This window comes from Scyliorhinus torazame, chromosome 11, assembly GCF_047496885.1.
Source record: "Scyliorhinus torazame isolate Kashiwa2021f chromosome 11, sScyTor2.1, whole genome shotgun sequence".
Classification (NCBI taxonomy): domain Eukaryota; kingdom Metazoa; phylum Chordata; class Chondrichthyes; order Carcharhiniformes; family Scyliorhinidae; genus Scyliorhinus; species Scyliorhinus torazame.
In genome coordinates this window covers 46,931,341-46,953,271 of record NC_092717.1, presented here as the reverse complement: position 1 = coordinate 46,953,271, position 21,931 = coordinate 46,931,341, and the positions used below count along the sequence as shown (strand labels likewise).

Sequence of the window (21,931 nt, the reverse complement as noted above, 5' to 3'; positions counted from 1 at the left end):
TTAGGATGGCAGGGGCTTGACCCCCATTGATTCAGGCCGACAGGTTGCCTTTAATGCTCGCGTTGATTGGCAGAAGGCAGGACTTCAGCCTCTCGGGACGAGGTTCTGCCTTGACAGATGCCGGCAGTGCTGCAGGGGCTGGATGAAAAACTGCACCAGGAGTCCTTGAGACCAAATCCGGGAACCCGAGCAACAAGTGGCCCTATGGGCAGCATGGTGGCGCAGTGGTTAGCACTGCAGCCTCACGGCGCTGAGCTCCCAGGTTCGATCCCGGCTCTGGGTCACTGTCCGTGTGGATTCACCCCGTGTTTGCGTGGGTTTCACCCCCACAACCCAAAGATGTGCAGGGTAGGTGGATTGGCCACACTAAATTGTCCCTTAATTGGAAAAATGAATTGGGTACTCTAAATCTATTTGAAAAAAAGAAAAAGTGGTCCTAGGGCGAGGAGGGTATGGAAGGCCTGGGGGGTTGTGAGGGGGGTGCACAGGGACCTCCATAGGTCACTGGGTCTTCAGGAGGTGTCATCCACAGTCAGAAGGGGTTTTCTGATGGAGGTGCCCCCCTACCCTTCCCACCCCAGCTCTGACTTGGATTATATCTGGCCTTCCCACATGAATCTTCAATCTGCTCACCAGCCTGAAAATGGAGACTGGGTGGGAAATGGCCCATAGGGCCTTAATTTGGGCAAGGGCAGGCTCCCTGTCCGAGATTTTATCCGTCACAGTAAATCACTTCAAGGTCAGCGGGAGCAGGAGGAAACCCTCGGGTGAGGGAGTATAAAATTCAGGCCAATATGTTGTGGAACCATCCGGGAGCAGGGTATTTGATATCTTGTCTTATGTAGTCAGTCTGCGTTAATTAGTAATTTCATAGTGAAATTATTTAATAATTTCACTTGGGAAATAGTAATCATAAATATGATGGAATTCCATGTTGAGTTTGAGATTGACATACTTAAGTCCGAAGCTAGAGTCTTAAATATAATTAAAGCAAATTACACATAGGCTTGAGAGGGTGAGTTGGCTAAGGTAGATATTAAAAATTAACGAAGCAATGGCAAACCTTATGAAAATATTTCAAAATTCTCATGTTCCATTGGGAAGTATAAACCCCGCAGCAAAAGTGATCCATCCGTGGCTAATTAAAGAGGTTCGATGAAAAGAAGAGACTTATAATGGTCCCAGGTTTGCAGGTCCCAGGTTCGATTCCCAGCTTGGGTCACTGTGCAGAGTCTGCACGTTCTCCCTGTTTCTGCGTGGGTTTCCTCTGGGTGCTCCGGTTTTCTCCCACAAGTCCCAAAAGACGTGCTGTTGGGTGAATTGGACATTTTGAAATCTCCCTCTCTGTACCCGAACAGGAGCCGGAATGTGGCGACTGGGGGCATTTCACGGTAACCTCATTGCAGTGTTAAAGTAAGCCTACTTATGACAATAAAGATTATTATTATTATTCTAGGAAGCATAGTATGCCTAAACATTGAGTGTTTTAGAATCCATCTAAGTATTTGTAAAAAAAAATTGACAAAGATGAAGACAATATGGGAGTACACTAGTCACAAATAAGCAGACAAATGTGAATTTGAGTCATTTAAAGGCAAGAGAAATTTAATTTGAGAATAAGGAAATGGTATCCATCCATCTTCTCATTTGAAGGCACAAAATCATACCATGAGGTTGTCAAAATGAAATTTGATAAAGAGTCTGAGGTGTGGGACAAGCTAAATCCCTCTTGTGGAGAGTATGGTCTTGACGGGTCAAATGGCCTCTTTTGGTGTAACATTCTTTGATTCGGTAGTGGGGGCGTATGGGTCTAATGAGGAATGTCCAGTGATGAATATTAGAAGTGCTGAAGAAATTCCTGGGACCAAAAGCTTTTTAAAAATAAATTTGGAATACCCACTTTTTTTTTGTTTCAATTAAGGGGCAATTTAGCATGGCCAATCCATCTACTCTGCACATCTTTGGGTTGTGGGGGTGAAACCCACGCAGACACAGGGAGAAAGTGCAAACTCCACACAGACAGTGACCCGGGGTCGGGATCGAATACGGGTCCTCGGCGCCATAGGCAGCAGTGCTAACCACTGGGCCACCGTGCTGCCTCCTGGGACCAAAAGCTGACCAATCTGCTGGACCTGACAGACCACATTCTAAAGTTCTATATAAATTGGCTGCAGAGATGGACGCATTGTTTATGATCTTCCAAAAATCTCTAGATTTTGGAGCAGTTCCACTGAAAGGTAGCAAACATTTGAACTATAGTCCAGTTAGTGTGACGCCAGTTGAATGGAAAATATTGAAATCCATTATTAAGGATGTCATTACAGGGTACTTGGAAAATCGCAATAAGTTTAGGTTAAGGCACCATGATGTTATGATAGGAAAATCATGTTTGATAGGGTTTTTTGAGGATGTAATTTTTAGGCTAGATAAAGGGAACCAATGGATGTCGAAGATTTGATTTATCCAAAGGCATTTGATAATATACTAGAGAGAAAGGTTGTAGCACAAGACAAGGACTTGTGAAAATTAATGGGCGGGACTTTCCGTTTCAGAGACTTAAGTGCTGACCCCGGGACTGAATCGCGGGTGTTCTATCATTCTGATGGCAGTGCTAGTCCCAGAGCCATTCAGGACATGCTCATAGGCCAGAACCGGCACCATGAGGAACATTGCGATTCCAGCGCACAACGCCATGTGATTCGCCGGGATTGGGATTGGCACTCGAGAACCTGATGAGCTGCAGCCGCATATAAGCAGTCTCATTCCCCACACACTCTCATTCCAGCCAAGAAGATGCCACCCTTTGGGAGGTCGACACCGAGGTTCGCCGATGCAGGGTCCCTCCAGAATGGTCAAAACACCTGAACCGCATCTTCAGCATGCGGATGCACCGTTCGATAACACTCCCGGTTGCTGCATGGACATCATTATAGCAGTTCTCCGCATTGGTCTGTGGCTTCTGGGTAGATGTCATCAGCCACGACCATAGCGGATAACCCTGATCGCCAAGAAGCCAACCCCTCACCGGGTGGCGTGCCTCAAAAGTATCTGGCATTGTCGAGTGTGCCACGATGAAGGCGTTGCGCAATACCAGGTGCAGAAGTACATGGTGTGCAGTTGGTGTCACACACCAACTGCACATTGAGGGAGTGGAATCCCTTTTGGTATGTGAAGGGCTCAGGGTGCTTGAAGGGGGACATGCGTCCCGTCGATCGTCGATCAGCCCCTGGACTTGGGGCATCTCGACGATAGTGGTGAACCCCGCTGCCCGGGCAACCTGATGGACTCGGTCCATAGCCAGGTGAATGTAGTGTGTTGTCCGGGCATACAGGGCCTCCGTTATGGCATGGATATAGCTGTGCACGGAGCTCTGGGAGATCCCAGACAAGCCCCCACTCGGCGGCTGGAAGGATCCCGAGGTAAAAATGTTCAGGGCGACAGTTACCTTGACTGCCATCGGTAGCGGGTGTCCTCCCCTATACCTCTGCGGCTCCAGAATGCACCATTGTGCAGATATGCCGTACGGTCTCCCTGGTCAGCTGGAGGCTTCGCTGTCACGCTCGATCAGGCAGGTACTCAAACGATAGGGCCTGCTGGTATACACGAGGCCTGTTGCGATGCCTCCTTCCACTACCTCCTCGGCCTGTTGGTTGGTTGGCTCTCCATCGACACTGGCTGGCTCCTGCTCCTCTGGTGCAGGCTCCTGTTCTGCAGGGCCTTCGCCGAGCAGCACCTGCTCATGCAACCTCATTGCGTCTGCCAGAGCTGTGGTCTGTAGATAGAAACAAACCACTCCTGGTTCGATATTGAAATCCATTTTCTGCAGGGGTAAAGGGGCAGACATGTTTGCATAGTGAGTACCCTGGTGCTCAACCAGATCCAACGGGCTGCACAGTGGCTCTGGTTTGCACTGCAGCCCCTTCCCCCACATGCCCCCCATATTCCCACCCCCAGTTGTTCCACCTGACACTTTGCCCTCTGCACCGTGCCCCTAGCTCCATCGGAGCCTGGTACTGGGGAGCCTCTAATCCCGCCATCTGTCCCTGCCAGCTTTACCTTGACAGGTGCTACCCATGCCAGCAGTATGCTCTGTGGCCCTGTCTTGCACCCTCCTATGGGGTCTATTGTGAGCGTCCTCTATGGGCGGGCCATGTGATACCCCACCAGCAAGGTGGCACCAGGTTGGGGGGGGGGCATTGGGCGCAGTGCGCCACTGACCGGCACCGTGTTTGGTATGCGGGTAGAACTACAGCAGGGCTCGGCTGGGGGATGGGCACCTGTTGGGTCTGTAGCTGTTTGGTGCTGTGGATCAAGTGTGCGGCGTAACAGTTGTGCCTAGTTGTCTGGGGCAGGATGGCTGGCAGCAGGGCCGCAGTGGGCAGGCAGGCTTGGTGACATCCGGTGGTCCTGTGGGGTGAGATAGATGATGTCACTGGTGGGATGTCTGCCCTGTGAGGGGCAGTGTGCCAAGGTAGGTGCCGACTGCCATGGTGCATGCGACCGCCAGGTGAGGTGCACTCTGCAATAGATGCTACTGTACATTTTACATGCCCACGCTGGCATGTAGCAAGGACCACATTCACGTCGCTATCGAGGCGCTGGAGCATGTCATGCCATTGAGTGCCCGGCACCAACCTAGATTTTCGGCTGATGCCCGATTTTCCGCCGATCGCAATTCGCGATTCCGAAGTCGGCGGATGGAGTATCCCGCCCAATACATTAGCAGGGATAGAGGGTTAGTTAACGGACATAAAACAGAATCGGATTAAATGGATAATTTTCAAGTAGGCAGGTGTTACTAGTGGACTGCCTTTGTACATCTCCTCTAAACTTTGCCCCTCACACCTTAAACCTATGTCCCCTAGTAATTGACTCTTCCTCCATGGGAAAAAGCTTCTGACTATCCACTCTGTCCGTGCCCCTCATTATTTTGTAGATTTCCATCAACTTCTGTCGTTCCAGTGAGAACATACTGAGTTTATCCAACCTCCCCTCATAGCTAATGCCCTTCATACCAGGCAACGTCCTGGTAAACCTCTTCTGTACCCTCTCCAAAGTCCCCACATCCTTCTGGTAGCATGGTGTCCAGAATTGAACACTACATTTCAAGTGTGGCCTAACTAAGGTTCTATGCAGCTGCAGTATGACTTGCCAATTTTTATACTCTATGTCCTGGCGATGAAGGCAAGAATGCCGTCTGCCTTCCTTTTTTTTTACGGAAAATGGGCATCGCTGGTTAGGGCAGCATTTATCCCTAGTTGCCCTTCAGAAGGTGGTGGTGAGTTAATTTCTTGAACTGCTGTAGTCCTTGAGCTGTAGGTACACCCATGGTGCTATTAGGGAGGGAGTTCCAGGATGTTGCTCCAGTGACCGGAATGACGATATATTTCCAATTCAGGGTGGTGAGTGACTTGGAGGGGACCCTTGAGGAGGTGGTGTTCGCAGGTACCTGCTGCTCTTGTCCTTCTAGATGCTGGTTGTCGGTTCGTAGGTGCTGTCTAAGGAACCTTGGTGAGTTACTGGTGTGCATCTTGCAGATGGTATTCACGGCTGCCACTATTCATCGATGATGGAGGGCTTGAATGTTTGTGGAAGGGGGAGCAATCAAGTGGGCTGCTTTGTCCTGGATGGTGTTGAGCTTCTTCAGTGTTGGAGCTGGACTCATCCAGGCAAGTGGAGAGCATTCCATTACACTCCTGACTTGTGCCTTGTAGATGGCTTTGGGGAGTCAGGAGGTGAGTTCCTCGGCATAGGATTCCTAGCCTTTGTCCTGCCCTGGTAACCACAGTTCAGTTTCTGATCAATGGTAACCCCCAGGATGTTGATTGTGGGGGATTCAATGATGGTATTGGCATTGAATGTCAAGGAGTGATGGTTAGATCCTCTCTTGTAGGAGATGGTCATTGCCTGGCACTTGTGTGACGTAAATGTTACTTGCCACTTGTCAGCCCAAGCCTGGATATTGTCCAGGTCTTGCTGCATTTGGACTTGGACTACTTCATTATCTGAGGAGTCACGAATGGTGCTGAACATTGTGCAGTCATCCACAACCATCCTCACTTCTGACCTTACGATGGAAGGGAAGTCATTGATGAAGCAGCTGAAGATGGTTGGGCCTAGGACACTACCCTGAAGAACTCCTGCAGTGATGTCCTGGAGCTGATGATTGACCTCCAACCACCACAACCATCTTCCCTTGTGTCAGACATGAGCCCAACCAACGGAGTGTTTTCCCCTGATTCCCATTGACTCCAGTTTAGCTGGGGCTACTTGATCCCATACTCTGTCAAATGTTGCCTTGATGTCAAGGCAGTCACTTTCACCTCACTTTTGGTATTCAGCTCTTTTGTCCATGTTTGTGCCAAGGCTGTATTAAGGTCAGGAGTGACCCTGGCAGAACCCAAATTGAGCATCCATGAGCAGGTTATTGGAGAGTAAGTGCTTGATAGCACTGTTGATGACTTGTTCCATCACTTTGCTGATGATGGAGAGTAGACTGATAGGGCGGTAATTGGCCGGGTTGGATTTGTCTTTTTTCTTGTGTACAGGGCACACCTGGCAATTTTCCACATTGCCGGATAGATGCTAGTGTTGTAGCTGTACTGGAACAGTTTGGGGTGCGGCCAGTTCTAGAGCATAAGTCTTTGTACTATTGCTGGAATATTGACAGGGCCTACAGCCTTTACAGTAGCCAGTGCCTTCAGCCGTTTCTTGATATCAGATGGAGTGAATCGTATTGGCTGAAAACTGAGATCTGTGATGCTGGGGACCTCCGGTTGAGACCAAGATGGACCATCCACTTGGCAGTTCTGGCTGAAGATTGATGCGAATACCTCAGCCTTGTCTCAGATGTGCTGGACTCCTCCATCACTGAGAATAGGCATATTTGTGGAGCCTCCTCCTCCTCCAGTGAGTTGTTTAATTGTCCACCACCATTCACGGCTGGATGTGGCAGGACTGCAGAATTTAGATCTGATGTGTTTGTTGTGGAATCGCTTAGCTCTGTTGAACAGCAGTTGCCATTGGATTTGAGTCTGATAAGACAGAAGGATTTTTAGGTTGTCCCTGAACGGTTCTCTCTCCAAAGATCTGCACAGATAAACAAGCAACCATGATTATTAGTCTACAAGTGGCATTTGAACTATATTGGGTTGCTTAATTGGAATATGGTGGCAGGTGTAGATCGTAAGCTAAAGTTTGACTTTTATTTATGAACTGTTCAACTGTTAATTATAAAGCCAATTCTTTGATAACATGGTTAATTCTGTCTATAAATTAAAGTTTGTTTTAACATAAAAGATACCTAATGGTCAGGGTCATTACTCATTGGTGAAAAATTATTTCTTCACAGTTTTACAAATTGAAAAATTGTTGGGGTTTCTCATCCAGTATCCCAACAAAATTTGGGGTCTGGTCCCGTATCCTAACAACTGGAAGAAGATCTCTGCATGTCCCTATGACTAATTGTAGCACCAGTCAGACAAGCTAATCAGGGCATTGCTGGGATATATCTGCTTAAATAGTAGTATCTGCGGTATAATTGCACTACCACCAGGCGTGCAACATAAGGAGTGCTTTAAACTGCTTCTAGGTACCTAATAGGTGCTAAAATTGCAAAGGATTGTGTTTCTAGTACTATTGGCTCTTCGCACAATGAACATTATAATTCAACCCCCCTCCCTAAACCTCCTGTCATCTCTTTGATGAATTTGCCTTTTTTTAATAAATAAATTCTGGGAATCTCTAAAAATAACAGAAGTACTCAGAATACACAAACGTATCATAATTTAGAAGAGAAAAGCGAAGTTTTGATATTTTCAAGTCTGACCTTTTTATTGAACGTTTTGGATAAAGTATGGTTTGAGATTGAAGCTTTGATCTAATTTGTTTATTTTCCATCTGCCCAGTGATATTTGATGCACCCACTGGTATGTCTTCAGACGTGTGGCTCTGGATTCAAAAGGATGTGTCCCAATTAACACAAGTAAGTGACTGAAACCAGCTAAATTTTATAGATTAAGAGCCCTTTACAGTGAGCAAAACTAATGAGTTGGATATTGGTGACTTGCAGCTTTGGAGCATTCCAGAATTCCTTTCCAAGGCAAACAAGGCTATGGATCAAGTGCTGGAAAATGGGATTAGAATAGTTTGATTGTTTTTGACCAGTGCAGATGTGGTGGGCCAAAGGGCCTTTTCTGTGCTGTAGACCTCTATGACTCTATATGAGCGATCTTTAAATTAAGCTTGGTATTTATGAAAATCCACTGTGCTACATAACTTTAGTATCACCTCTGTGAACTTGATTTCAAATCTCTATAAGGTTATATAATATATTAGTTAGATGTGGGGATGTTCGTTGATGACTACACAATGTTCGGCACCATTCTCAACTCTTCAGATACTGAATCGGACCATGTCCAAATGCAGCAAGACCTGAACAATATCCAGACTTGTGCTAACAAGTGGCAAATAATATTCGCGCCACGCAAGTGCCAGGCAGTGACGATCTCCAACAAGAGAGAATCTAACCATCTCCCCTTCATATTCAGTGGAATTACCGTTGCTGATCCCCCACTGTCAACACCATGGGGGTTACCATTAACCAAAAACTGAACTAAACTAGCCATATAAATACTGTAGCTGTCAGAGCAGATCAAAGTCCAGGAATCCTGTAGCGCTTTACTCCTTCTGACTCCCCAAAGCCTGTTCGCCATCTACAAGGCACAAGCCAGGAGTGTAGTGGAATATTCTCCACTTGCCTGAATGAGTGCTGCTCCAACAACACTCAAGAAGCTCGACACCATTCACAAAGCAGCCTGCTTGATTGCTATCCCTTCCACAAATATTCAATCCCTCCACCATCGATGAACAATAGCAGCCATGTGTACCAACTACAGGATGCATTGCAGGAACTTACCAAGGTTCCTTAGACAGCACCTTCCAAACCCACAATCACTATCATTGAGAAGGAAAAGAGCAGCAGACACCTGGGAACACCACCACCTGGAGGTTCCTCTCTAAGTTACTCACCATCCTGGCTTGGAAATATATTGCCATTCTTTCACTGTCACTGGGTAATAATTCTGGAATTCCCTTCCTAAAAGCGCGTATGGGAGTACCTACACCTCAGGAGCAAGAAGGCAGCTCACCACCACCTTCTGGAGGGGAACTAGGGATGGGCAATAAATGCTGGCCTAACCAAATCCCGTAAATCAATTTAAAAACAAGTAATATGAAAGTTGGCCATTTGTCTTATTTTTGAAGACTGATGTTTGGATGTGGGTGTGTACTACTACAACTAATTTCTTTCAGCTTAATAGTTTTGCATCCTAATTTTATTTGTAATATATGCATTTCCTTGCACTTGCCTATATTAAATTTCAATTCCCACTACTCATTACAGATTTGCTCCTAATGAGCTCTGCGAAAAGTGTTGTCAGTCTCACCAATTTCAACAGTATCACCTGCAAATTTATCTGGCTTAGACTCAGATTGCAAATTGCAATAATAAATTTGCCTATTTTAAATTGGGGTCTTTCTGAATTTAACATGCTGAACAGCAAAATGCTAGTACAGTTCATAATTCTGCTAGTTTTCAATCTTTTACTGGTACTAATTACAACATAATCTTGTCGTGTTAAAATTCTTTAGTTGTGTGTTCTGATTATGATAAATGTCTTTGCGTTTCCGTTCTCATGATTCACATCAAACTTAGAAAAAAGTGAGGTGGATAGTGCAATAGTACCAGATGATAACCATAGATCGGTGAAATGCTGACTGACTTGCAATTCTCTACTTAATTCTCGATCTTAGCTAGACTGTGGCCTGGAGATGCTCTGCTTCTTTAAAGGAGTTTTGTGCAGTCCAAATATTTTACCTGGAGCAGTTATGGCAAAAATCAGCCTGCAACATCATTATGCCACATTGTTTCAATAAAAGCTGCCACTTGCACATTTTCTCCATAACGGTGTTTCAAAAGTGAGAATGGAGAATCAAAACCTTTGGCCAAAAGCTTGATCAAAGAAATATGTTTTAAGGAGCATCTTCATGTTGGATCGAAAGATGGAGAAGCTGACGGCGGAATTCCAGAGTCTGTAGCCGAAACAGGTGACGGCACCACTACCAGTGGTGAAGCCATTCAAATCGGGGTTGCATCAGAGAGCAGAATTGGAGCAGTGCAGAGATCTCGGACAGCTGGAGAAAGCTTTAGAGATGGAGAGGGGCGATACCATGGGGAAATTTGAAATTAAGGATGAGATTATAAAATCAAGGCATTTGTAGACCGTGAGCTAATGTAGTTCAATATGTACTGGGTTTGGGGATGAATGGGACATGTACCAGTTAGGATATAGACAGCAGAAAATTAGACATGCTATAGTCTTTGTAAAGTGAAATATGGGAGGCTGACCAGGTGAACTCTGGAATAGTGAAGTCTAGAGGTAGCAAAGGTTTGGATCAGAGCTTGAGAAGATGAGTTGAGGCAGGGACGGAGTTGGAGTAGTGTTACATTGGGGGGGGGAAAGTAGTTGCTTTTGGTGATGGAGCAGATACATGGTCAGAAGCTAATTTCTGTATCAAATATGACATCAAGGTTGCACATGGTCTTGTTCAGCCTCAGATTCTGTCCTGGGGGAAAAATGAAGTCAGTGGTGAGGGAACAGTCTGGTGGAACTGAAAGCAATTGCTTTGCTCTTGATATTTAAGATGTGGAGATGCACCCGGTGGTGGACCAGGGTGGGCACAGTAAGAGGTCTTGCAACTCGAGGTTAAAATCCAATAGGTTTCTTTGGAATCACTAGCTTTCGGAGCGCAGCTCCTTCAACAGGCGAGTGAGCTAGTGATTCCAAACAAACCAGTTGGACTTTAACCTGGTGTTGTAAGACCTCTTAATATTTAAGACACATTTCCTCACCACTCACTCCCAGTCAACACACAAGCATGGCAATGCACAGACCTGCTCCTCACTTTGGGGATGCCGACATCACAAGGCTTTTCAAAGCTGTGGATGAGAGGCAGGGCACCACGTTCCCCCAAGAGGATCGAAGGGTCAGCAATGTGGCCAGGGAGGCAGTGGCGGGGCCTGTCAATGCGGCAGCATGACGAGGGGGACTGCTGTCCAACGTTGGAAGAAGACCAACGAGCTGAGCTGCAAGGGTAAGTTACCACCACTCCCCTGGCATCGGTTCCGCCTGCCACACCTCCAAACATCCCCCCCGAATCTACTGGCTTGTGCTTGTTCCTCAGAACCCCCTGGCACCCACCAGCAGATCGCTTCATATCTATGTGCGGTGCCCACACATGCTATGTGCAATCAAGTGTGCAGCTCACAAAGCACACGCTTCATCCCCATTGGAGGAGATGGCCCATAATCAATGGGAAAGGGCCAAGAGACGGGGGAGAATCATAGAGAGTCGAGTCCTCACCCCTGTGAGGAACGGGCCCTGGAAATCACAGGGTTGCCCAAGGAGAGAGCAGTCACTGATAGCAAGGTTGGCACCCCATCCGGAGTCATACCCCACCCCGGCCACTGAAGAGACCACCTCGGAGGAGAGCTCCAAGAAGACCACCGGCGAGGTGCCATAGCTATCACCCGCACCTTCCATCAGCATCAAAATAGACACCTCGGTGGGCGGCGTTAGTGGACAGAGAGCACCACAGTTGCTGATGCACATCAGGTGGAGGCAGAAACCTCCAAGGGAGACAGTCTGAGGACTGTTGGATACCAGGACACAACTGGGTCCGAGCCAGATGCAGAACCTATGGACAAGGTACTCCCAGAGCTGATGCATATGATAGGACATGGCCATGAGATTCAGGAGGGGGTGTCAGCAACATTCCAGCCGAGTGCAAGGCTGATTGGAGGAGTCCCAAAGGTTGCTGGCACAGGAGATGGTGCTGACAATGCGTGGCACCGAGGGCAACACTGCTAGGGTGGCATTGCACTGGAAAATGATGTTGTATGAGGAACGGTTGAGGACTCTGGGTCTGTACTCGTTGGAGTTCAGAAGGACGAGGGGGGATCTTATTGAAACTGACAGGATACTGCGAGGCCTGAATAGAGTGGACGTGGAGAGGATGTTTCCACTTGTAGGAAAAACGAGAACCAGAGGCCACCATCTCAGACCAAAGGGACGATCCTTTAAAACAGAGATGAGGAAGACTTTCTTCAGCCAGAGGGTGGTGAATCTGTGGAACTCTTTGCCACAGAAGGCTGTGAAGGCCAAATCACTGAGTGTCTTTAAGATTGAGATAGATAGGTTCTTGATTAATAAGGGGTTATGGGGAGAAGACCGGAGAATGGGGATAAGAAAAATATCAGCCACGATTGATGGCCTAGCCGAGTGGTCTAATTCTGCTCCTATGTCTTATGATCTTACGGTCTTATGAAACTTTAGAACATAGAACATTACAGCGCAGTACAGGCCCTTCGGCCCTCGATGTTGCGCCGACCTGTGAAACCAATCTAAAGCCCATCTACACTATTCCCTCATCATCCATATGTTTATCTAATGACCATTTAAATGCCCTTAATGTTGCCGAGTCCACTACTGTTGCAGGCAGGGCATTCAACGCCCTTACTCTCTGAGTAAAGAACCTACCTCTGACATCTGTCCTATATCTATCTCCCTTCAATTTAAAGCTATGTCCCCTCGTGCTAGCCATCACCACCTGAGGAAAAAGGCTCTCACTGCCCACCCTATCTAATCCTCTGATCATCTTCTACGCCTCAATTAAGTCACCTCTTAACCTTCTCTCTAATGAAAACAGCCTTAAGTCCCTCAGCCTTTCCTCATAAGATCTTCCCTCCATACCAGGCAACATTCTGGTAAATCTCCTCTGCACCCTTTCCAATGCTTCCACATCCTTCCTATAATGCGGCGACCAGAACTGCACGCAATACTCCAAATGCGGCCGCACCAGAGTATTGTACAGCTGCAACATTACCTCATGGCTCCGAAACTCAATCCCTCTACCAATAAAAGTTAACACACCGTACGACTTCTTAACAACCCTATCAACCTGGGTGGCAACTTTCAGGGATCTATGTACATGGACTCCGAGATCTCTCTGCTCATCCACACTACCAAGAATCTTACCATTAGCCCAGTACTCTGTATTCCTGTTACTCCTTCCAAAATGAATCACCTCACACTTTTCTGCATTAAACTCCATTTGCCACCGCTCAACCCAGCTCTGCAGCTTATCTATGTCCCTCTGTAACTCGTAACATCCTTCCACACTGTCCACAGCTCCACCGACTTTAGTGTCATCTGCAAATGTACTCACCCATCCTTCTACGCCCTCCTCCAGGTCATTTATAAAAATGACAAACAGCAGTGGCCCCAAAACAGATCCTTGTGGTATACCATTAGTAACTGAACTCCAGGCTGAACATTTCCCATCAACCACCACCCTCTGTCCGACAGCTAGCCAATTTCTGATCCAAACTGCTAAATCACCCTGAATCCCATGTCTCCATATTTTCTGCGATAGCCTACCGTGGGGAACCTTATCAAACGCTTTACTGAAATCCATATACACCACATCAACTGCTTTACCCTCGTCCACCTGTTTGGTCACCTTCTCAAAGAACTCAATAAGGTTTGTGAGGCACGACCTACCCTTCACAAAACCGCGTTGACTATCCCTAATCAAATTATTCCTTTCTAGATTATTATAAATCCTATCTCTTATAAACCTTTCCAAGACTTTGCCCACAACAGAAATAAGGCTCACTGGTCTATAGTTACCGGGGTTGTCTCTACTCCCCTTCTTGAACAAGGGGACAACATTTGCCATCCTCCAGTCTTCTGGCACTATTCCTGTAGACAATGACGACATAAAAGATCAAAGCCAAAAGCTCAGCAATCTCCTCCCTAGCTTCCCAGAGAATCCTAGGATAAATCCCATCCGGCCAAGGGGACTTATCTATTTTCACACTTTCAAGAATTGCTAACACCTCCTCCTTATGAACCTCAAGTCCGTCTAGTCTAGTAGCCTGTATCTCAGTGTTCTCCTCGACAACATTGTCTTTTTCCTGTGTGAATACCGACAAAAAATATTCATTTAGCACCTCTCCACGCACAACTTCCCACTACTGTCCTTGACTGGCCCTACTCTTATCCTAGTCATTCTTTTATTCCTGACATACCTATAGAAAGCTTTAGGGTTATCCTCGATCCTACCTGCCAAAGACTTCTCATGTCCCCTCCTGGCTCTTCTTAGCTCTCTCTTTAGGTCCTTCCTAGCTACCTTGTAACTCTCGAGCGCCCTAATTGAACCTTCACGTCTCATCTCTACATAAGCCTCCTTCTTCGTCTTGACAAGTGATTCAACTACTTTAGTAAACCACGGTTCCTTCACTCGACCACTTTCTCCCTGCCTGACAGGTACATACTTATCAAGGACACGCAGTAGCTGTTCTTTGAAAAAGCTCCACATTTCAATTGTGTCCATCCCATGCAGTTTCCTTCCCCATCCTATGCATCCTAAGTCTTGCCTCATCGCATCATAATTGCCTTTCCCCCAGCTATAACTCTTGCCCTGTGGTATAAACCTATCCCTTTCCATCGCTAAAGTAAACATAACCAAATTGTGGTCACTATCACCAAAGTGCTCACCTACCTCCAAATCTAACACCTGTCCTGGTTCATTACCCAGTACCAGATCCAATGTGGCCTCGCCTCTTGTTGGCCTATCTTCAAACTGTGTCAGGAAACCCTCCTGCATTGGACAAAAACGGACCCATCTAAAGTACTCGAACTATAGCGTTTCCAGTCAATATTTGGAAAGTTAAAGTCCCCCATAACAACTACCCTGTTACTTTCGCTCCTATCCAGAATCATCTTAGCAATCCTTTCCTCTACACCTCTGGAACTTTTCGGAGGCCTATAGAAAACTCCCAACAGGGTGACCTCTCCTTTCCTGTTTCAAACCTCAGCCCATACTACCTCAGTAGACGAGTCCTCCTCAAACGTCCTTTCTGCCAACGTAATACTGTCCTTGACTAACAATGCCACCCGTCCCCCTCTTTTACCACCTTCCCTGAGATTACTGAAATATCTAAACCCCGGAACCTGCAACAATCATTCCTGTCCCTGCTCTATCCATGTCTCCGAAATGGCCACAACATCGAAGTCCCAAGTACCAACCCATGCTGCAAGTTCACCCACCTTATTCCGGATGCTCCTGACGTTGAAGTAGACACACTTAAACCACCTTCCTGTCTGCCGGTACACTCCTGCCAGCTTGAAACCTTACTCATGACCTCACTACTCTCAACCTCCTGTATACTGGAGCTACCATTCAGGTTCCCAACCCACTGCAGAACTAGTTTAAACCCTCTCGAAGAGCATTAGCAAATTTCCCCCCCGGGATATTGGTACCCCTCTGGTCCAGGTGCAGACCATCCCGTCTGTAGAGGTCCCACCTACCCCAGAATGAGCCCCAATTATTCAAAGATCTGGGACAGAATTGGTCCAGCCTCTGATCCAGTACCGTGTTAAAATGTCCCCGCATTATCAGCCGGTGCGTGTCCAGATCTGGGATCTTCCCTAATACCGGCCTCATGAAATCCACGTTGTTCCAACTTGGGGAATAAACGTTCACCCAGAACCACAGGCGTCCCCTCCAGTTTCCCACAAACCATCACGTATCTGTCCCCGGGGTCAGCTACAATACTGCCAACATCGAAGGCCAATTTCTTGTTGACCAGCACTGCCACCCTCCTCGTCTTCATGCCCAACCCCGAGTGGAACATCTGCCTAACCCATTCTTTCCTCAGCCTCGTCTGTTCACCCAATTTCAGGTGTGCATCTTAAAGAAACACAACGTCCGCCTTCAAACTGCCCAAATGTACGAAAACACGCAAATGTTTAACCGGCCCATTCAACCCCGCATGGTCCATATAACCAACCGATCGGGGGCTCCCCGCCCCCACTTCCCTGCTGATCAGCCATTACCCTTCATTAGCCAGCTCCCCCCGCGGCCTGCGTCTTGCACTTTTCTGGGTCTACCCCAAGATGTCTGCCGCCATCCCTCCCTAACCAACTGCGCCACACCAACCCCGCATGTCAGCATCCAACCTCTCTCCCCATAACCGAACAAAGAACCAACTTATTCCCCCCTCTCCCACGCCCTCCTCCTGACAACCCCCCCACGTCACTCCCATTAACTAGGCCAACCAGCTGGCATGGTGGCCCCTGCCCAGGGCCTTTGGCTACCCCCACCCCCCGCAAACCCCAAACATATGAGAAAAAACAAAAGGCACACTCCCCCTCTCTACTCCCTTCATCGGAACAATCGCCAACCCACCCACCATATGTGCCCATACTCTATACAAAACACCACTTCAAAGTTCAATGTCCTCATCCCCTACTAGTCCATAATCTCTCATAAAATCTTTCGCGTCCTCCGGAGAGTCAAAAGAGACTCTTGGTTCTGGTGTGTAACCCACAGATGAGCGGGATACAGAACCCCAAACTTCACTCCCTCTTTTCGGGCAACCTTGATCCGGCGGTACCCGGCCTTCCACTTGGCCAGCTCCGCTCCCTGGTCTGTTGATAAATGCGCAGCTCGTTCTCCTCCCTTGTGCACTACTTTGTCTTGCCTCGCCCACCTCGTAATCTTCTCCTTTCTGAGAAAACGATGCAGCCTACCACCATTGCCATCGGTGGGACCCCTACCTCTGGGCTCCTCCTCAGTGCCTGTGTGCTCGGTCCACCTCGAGAGGACAGTCAAAGACCTCCTCTCCCCATCAGCTCTCCCACATGTTCGCCACGTACGCGGCGGCCTGTGATCTTTCAGTACCCTCAGGCATCCCCACGATCGGGAAATTTTGCCTTCTGGAGCGGTTCTCAGACTTCTCCCTTAGCCTTTTTTGGCAGCTCCTCACTATCCCCATCTCTGCCTCCAGCGAGGTCAACCGACCCTTGTACTCCCCCCCCCCCCCCCCCGCCCCATGTCCTCCATCTTTTGGATCGCAAAGTCCTGTGTCTCCTGCCTCTTCTCCATACGCTCAATCGCTGCCCTAAGTGGCTCCACTACCTTAGCGAGGTCCTCAAAGGCCTCCTTCCTTTGCTGCAGTAACTTGCTATTAACGAATCCCACCAGTTGCCCCATAGACCACTGAGAGGGGTGCTCATGTGTCGCACTACTATAACTCTCGCGCTCAAGCTGCTGCCTCTTTGTCGTTGCGCTCCTCGTCCGGTGAACCATAAACCAGTCCCATCAGAAGACTATTACATTCCCTCAGTACTCATGCACCTTTTGCCATCAAACACCACAAAATTAGGATGGGGACGGACCAAAAACATCCACCAAATGTGCGACCACTCACTCCCTGGCCGCCACCGCAAGTCCCCCACCCATTTGCCTTCTTGAATAATGGTACCATATTCCCTGTCCTCCAGTCCTCTGGCACCTCTCCTGTGGTCAGAGAAGGCTTGAAAATTGTCAGAGCTTCTGCAACCTCCTCTCTTGCCTCCCAAACAGCCTGCATGTAATCTGGGCCTGGGAATTTCTCCACTTTCTCCAGCCTTCTGAAACTGTTAATACCACCTCTCCCTCAATGTTAATTTGTTCAAGTACATCACAGTCCCTCTCCCTGATCTATACCTACATTGTCCTTCTTCATAATTAACATAGATGCAAAGTACTCCTCAGAACCTACCCTACGTCTTCTGGCCCCACACACACATTGCCATGTTGATTGCTAATAGGCCCTCCTTTCATTGTCATCCTCTTGCCCTTAACATACTTACAAACCCCTTTAGATTTTCATTTATTTTGTTTATGTCCCCCTCCTAATTTTTTTTAAAGTAACCCCCTGCACTCTTTGTGCTCTTCAGCATCTGCCATAAGCCCTCCTTTTCTTTCTTTATTCATTCTTTATCCGCCCCTGGATATCTGTTGACATTGAGGGTTCTCTTGACTTGTTGCTCCCACCCTTCACCTTTATGGGAACATGTTGTCTCTGTGCTGTCTCCATTTCCTTTTTGAATGAATCCCACTGCTCTAATGTAGATTTCCATAGGTTACGACCCCCTGGGCTAGTGCGCGGTCAATTCCAGCCCCACTTGACCCGGAGTCGCAACACAATTGAAATTAATAAATATTTCTTGGAAAAAGGCCCAAAGCCTTTGGCCCTTAGCTGCCCAATAACTACAGTCACCTGGTTTGTAAATTTAAACACAATTAAGTTTATTAATAATAACTATAATTATATGCAGCAAATACAACAGGTTAACTATTATCTAATTCCTAACCCCCCTCCACTCAAACACAGAGGGGAGAAGAGGGAGGTAAATTAATAAGTAAAAGGGATAAAAGTCTTTCTTTCAGATAGTTGTCTTACAGCACACCTGCCTTCAACCCAGGCTTTCAGTTCAAAATTCCTGGCCAGGATTCTCCGAAAATGGAGCAATGTCCCCACGGCTGCCGGAAAACGGGCGCGAATCACTCCAGACTTTTTTCAAAAAGTCCGGAGTGATTCTTGGACTCCAAGAGGGATAGCCGGGCCCCGGCGTGCGCCCCACAGCTCCTGCTGCAGATACGGGGCCCTGCACCTCCGGCTGCGGGTCTGCGCATGCGTGCGCCGGCCGCAGCGCAACATGGCGGAGCCGCACAGCGGGCCGGCGCGGAAGAAATTAGCCCCCCCCCCGGATTGCGCGCGCCACTGATCGGTAGCCCCCGATCGCAGGCCTGGCCGTCGTGAAGGCCCCCCCCCCCCCCCCCCCCACCTCCGGAGTCTGATTTCCACCCCACCCCCCACTCCCCGGCCCCCTCCACCAGGACGGCCATCATGGCCATGAGTCAGAGCTCCCGGGAACCACGCAGGCGGAACTTGGGCGGTCGACCGCGGAGAATCGGCGCGGGGGCCTTTTTCAACGGCCCCTGACCGGCGCCGCGACGGGCGTCGATTCTTCGATCGCCGGAGAATCATGTCTCAGCGTCGGAGCCGATCGCGGGTCTGAGACCCCATTCTCTGCCCCCAGGCCCAGCGTGATTTTGGTACGGAGGCTCGGAAAATCCCGGCCCCTGTTTCAAGTCTGTAATGGTTTTCACTGTGATTCATTGAGGTCTCTGCAGTTTCAGAAATACAGTAGCTGTACAGCTTTTCTGGTGAAAAACAAGGAAGAAAGAGGGGGCATATCCTTTCCTCTGAGTGTCCAGGACTCCAACTAAACTTCCTCTGGCTCTCTGAAAATCATCTCACTCAGGCAGGACACAATCACCGTCTGTTACCAGGCAGAATATGGCCTTTTGGCCAATTCATTGGCCAACATCCTACCAATCAAACCAAGCCCACCCATCTCAGATGCCAAAAAGTCTGAGTTTTGCTGCCGAAAGCTAGCACAATGTACGAGGTTGTTACATGAGTTCCTCAGTTCCCCTGCTTGACATAAAGATATATGCCCATTAAACATCCATGGATCAAAATGATAACAGCGAAAATAACAAAAGGGAATCAACAGGGTCCTTGCACCTGCAAGTAGCTGCTCCAAGCCGACTTAGAACATAGAACCTACAGTGCAGAAGGAGGCCATTCGGCCCATCAAGTCTGCACCGTCCCTCTTAAGCCCTCACTTCCACCCTATCCCCGTAACCCAATAACCAATCCTAACATTTTTGGTCACTAAGGGCAATTTCGCATGGCCAGTCCGCCTAACCTGCACATCTTTGGACTGTGGGAGGAAACCGGAGCACCCAGAGGAAACCCATGCAGACGCGGGGAGAACGTGCAGACTCCGCACAGACAGTGACCCAGCGGGGAATCGAACCTGGGACCTTGGCGCTGTGAAGCCACAGTGCTAGCCACTTGTGCTACCGTGCTGCTCTTTTTTGCCAAATCCTGTCTTATCCTATTAAAATTGGTCTTTTCCCCCAATTCAGAACCTTTATTTCTGATCCATCTTTGTCCCTTTCCATTGCTACCTTAAATCCGACTGAGTTATGGTCACTGTCACCAAAATGCTCCCTCACTGAACCTTCTACCACTTGCCTGGCTTCACCCCCTGAATCTAGGTGCAGCACTGCCCCCTCTCTTGAAGGCAATTCCAGGGTATACACAGCATTGAGCAAAGAGAAAAAGGGAAGCTTATGGCTGATGTTGAGCGCTCAAAACAGCAGAAGCTTTAGAGGAGTTTAGCATGTGCACGAAGGAACTTAAACAGGAAATTAGGAGAGCAAAAAGGGGGACATGAAAGGATACTGGCAGGTAAAATAAAGGAAAAATCTAAGTTGTTTTGCAAGTGCTGTAAGGGTAAAAGAATAACTAGGGAAAGAGTAGGGTCCATTAAGAACCACAGTGGTAATTTGTGTGTGGGGTAAATCAATGGTTTGTGTTGGTGTTCACTACTGAGAGGGACAGTGTTGGTAGAGAGATCGGGGAGAAAGATTGTGATACAATTAAATGAATTAATTAGCATATACTGAGGTTCTGGGTGGTCTGGCAGGCCTAAAAGTAGATAAATCTCCAGTGGCGGATGAAATGTATCCCAGGCTGTTGAATGACGCAAGGGAGGAAATAGCAGGGGTGCAGGCAATAATTTTCAATTCCTCTCCGGCCACAGGAGAGGTGCCAGAGGACTGGAGGATAGTCAATGTGGTACTATTATTCAAGAAGGGAGGAAAGTAGAAACCAGGAAACTACAGGCCAGTCAGTCTAACTTCAGTGGTGGGGAAAATAGTGGAAGCAATTCTGAGAGACAGAATTAATCTGCATTTGGAGAGGCAGGGATTAATCAAGCATTGTTTTGTTAAGGGGAGGTCATGTTTGACCACGTGATTGAATTTTTCGAAGCGGTGACCAGGTGTGTAGATGAGGGCAGTGCATTTTGACATAATCTAAGTGGATTTCAGCAAGGCTTTGATAAGGTCCCACATTGAAGACTGATAGCGAAGGTCAGAGCCCATGGGATCCAAGGAAATTTGGCAAATTGGCTAAAGTGGCAGGAAACCAAGGATGATGGTCGAGGTGTGTTTTTCTGTCTGTAAGTCTTGAGTCCAGAGAGATTCCGCAAGGATCAGTGTTGGGGCCTTTGCTGTTTATGGTTGAATTAAATAATTTAGACTTGAATGCAAGAGGGTTGATCAGTAAGTTCATGGGTGATCTGAAAATTGGTAGGGTGGGAAATAGTGAGGAAGATAGCCTCAGATTGCAGGAGGATATAGAACGGCTGGTCAGAGGGGCTGATCAGTGGTAAATGGAATTCAGTCCGGATAAGTGTGAGGTGATGCACTTGGCAGGACAAACAAGGCAAGGGAATACATGATAAACGGCAGGACCCTGGGAAGCACCGAGAATCAGAGGGACCTTGCTGTGAATGTACACTGGCCCCTTATGGTAGCAGGGCAGGTGGATAAAGTGGTTAAGAAGGCATATGGTATACTTATCTTAAGGGCAGGGAAGATATGCTGGAACTGCATAAAACTTTGATTAGGCCACAGCTAGATATTGTGTGCAGTTCTTGAAACCACATTATAGGAGGGATGTGATATCATTGGAAAGGATGTGATGTAATTGAAAAGGGTGCAGAGGAGATTTACCAGGATGTTGCCTGGGCTGGAGAGGTTTAGTTATGAAGAGAGATTGGCTTGACTTGGGTTGTTTTCCTTGGAGTAGAGGAAACTGAAGGGGGCATGATTGAGATGTATAAAATTATGAGGGCCATAGATAGAGTAGGCAGGAATAAACTTTTCCCTTTGGTGGAGGACCGGGGGCATAGATTTAAGGTAGGGACAAGAGTTTTGGAGGGGACGTGAGCGAACATTGTTTCACCCAGAGGGTAGTGGAACTCGCTGTCTGAAAGCGGAGGCAGAGACCCTTATAATATTTAGTATTATAGTATTTAGATGTGAGCTTGCGATGCCAAGCCATACGCAGCTTTGGGCCAAGTACTGGAAAATGGGATTAGAATAGTTAGGTAGT

The 21,931-nt window shown here is 47.8% G+C and overlaps 1 protein-coding gene across 3 annotated transcripts in view; it reads left to right on the top strand.

Moving 5' to 3' along the window:
- The window catches only part of LOC140385261 (uncharacterized), a 217,884-nt gene that overhangs the window by 58,097 nt on the left and 137,856 nt on the right, over nucleotides 1–21,931 (top strand). For all 3 annotated transcript variants that reach the window (XM_072467217.1, XM_072467216.1, XM_072467218.1), the window contains exon 4: nucleotides 7,908–7,984. In XM_072467217.1, the coding sequence (XP_072323318.1) occupies nucleotides 7,908–7,984 (77 nt within the window). The remainder of the gene's footprint in view (nucleotides 1–7,907; nucleotides 7,985–21,931) is intronic.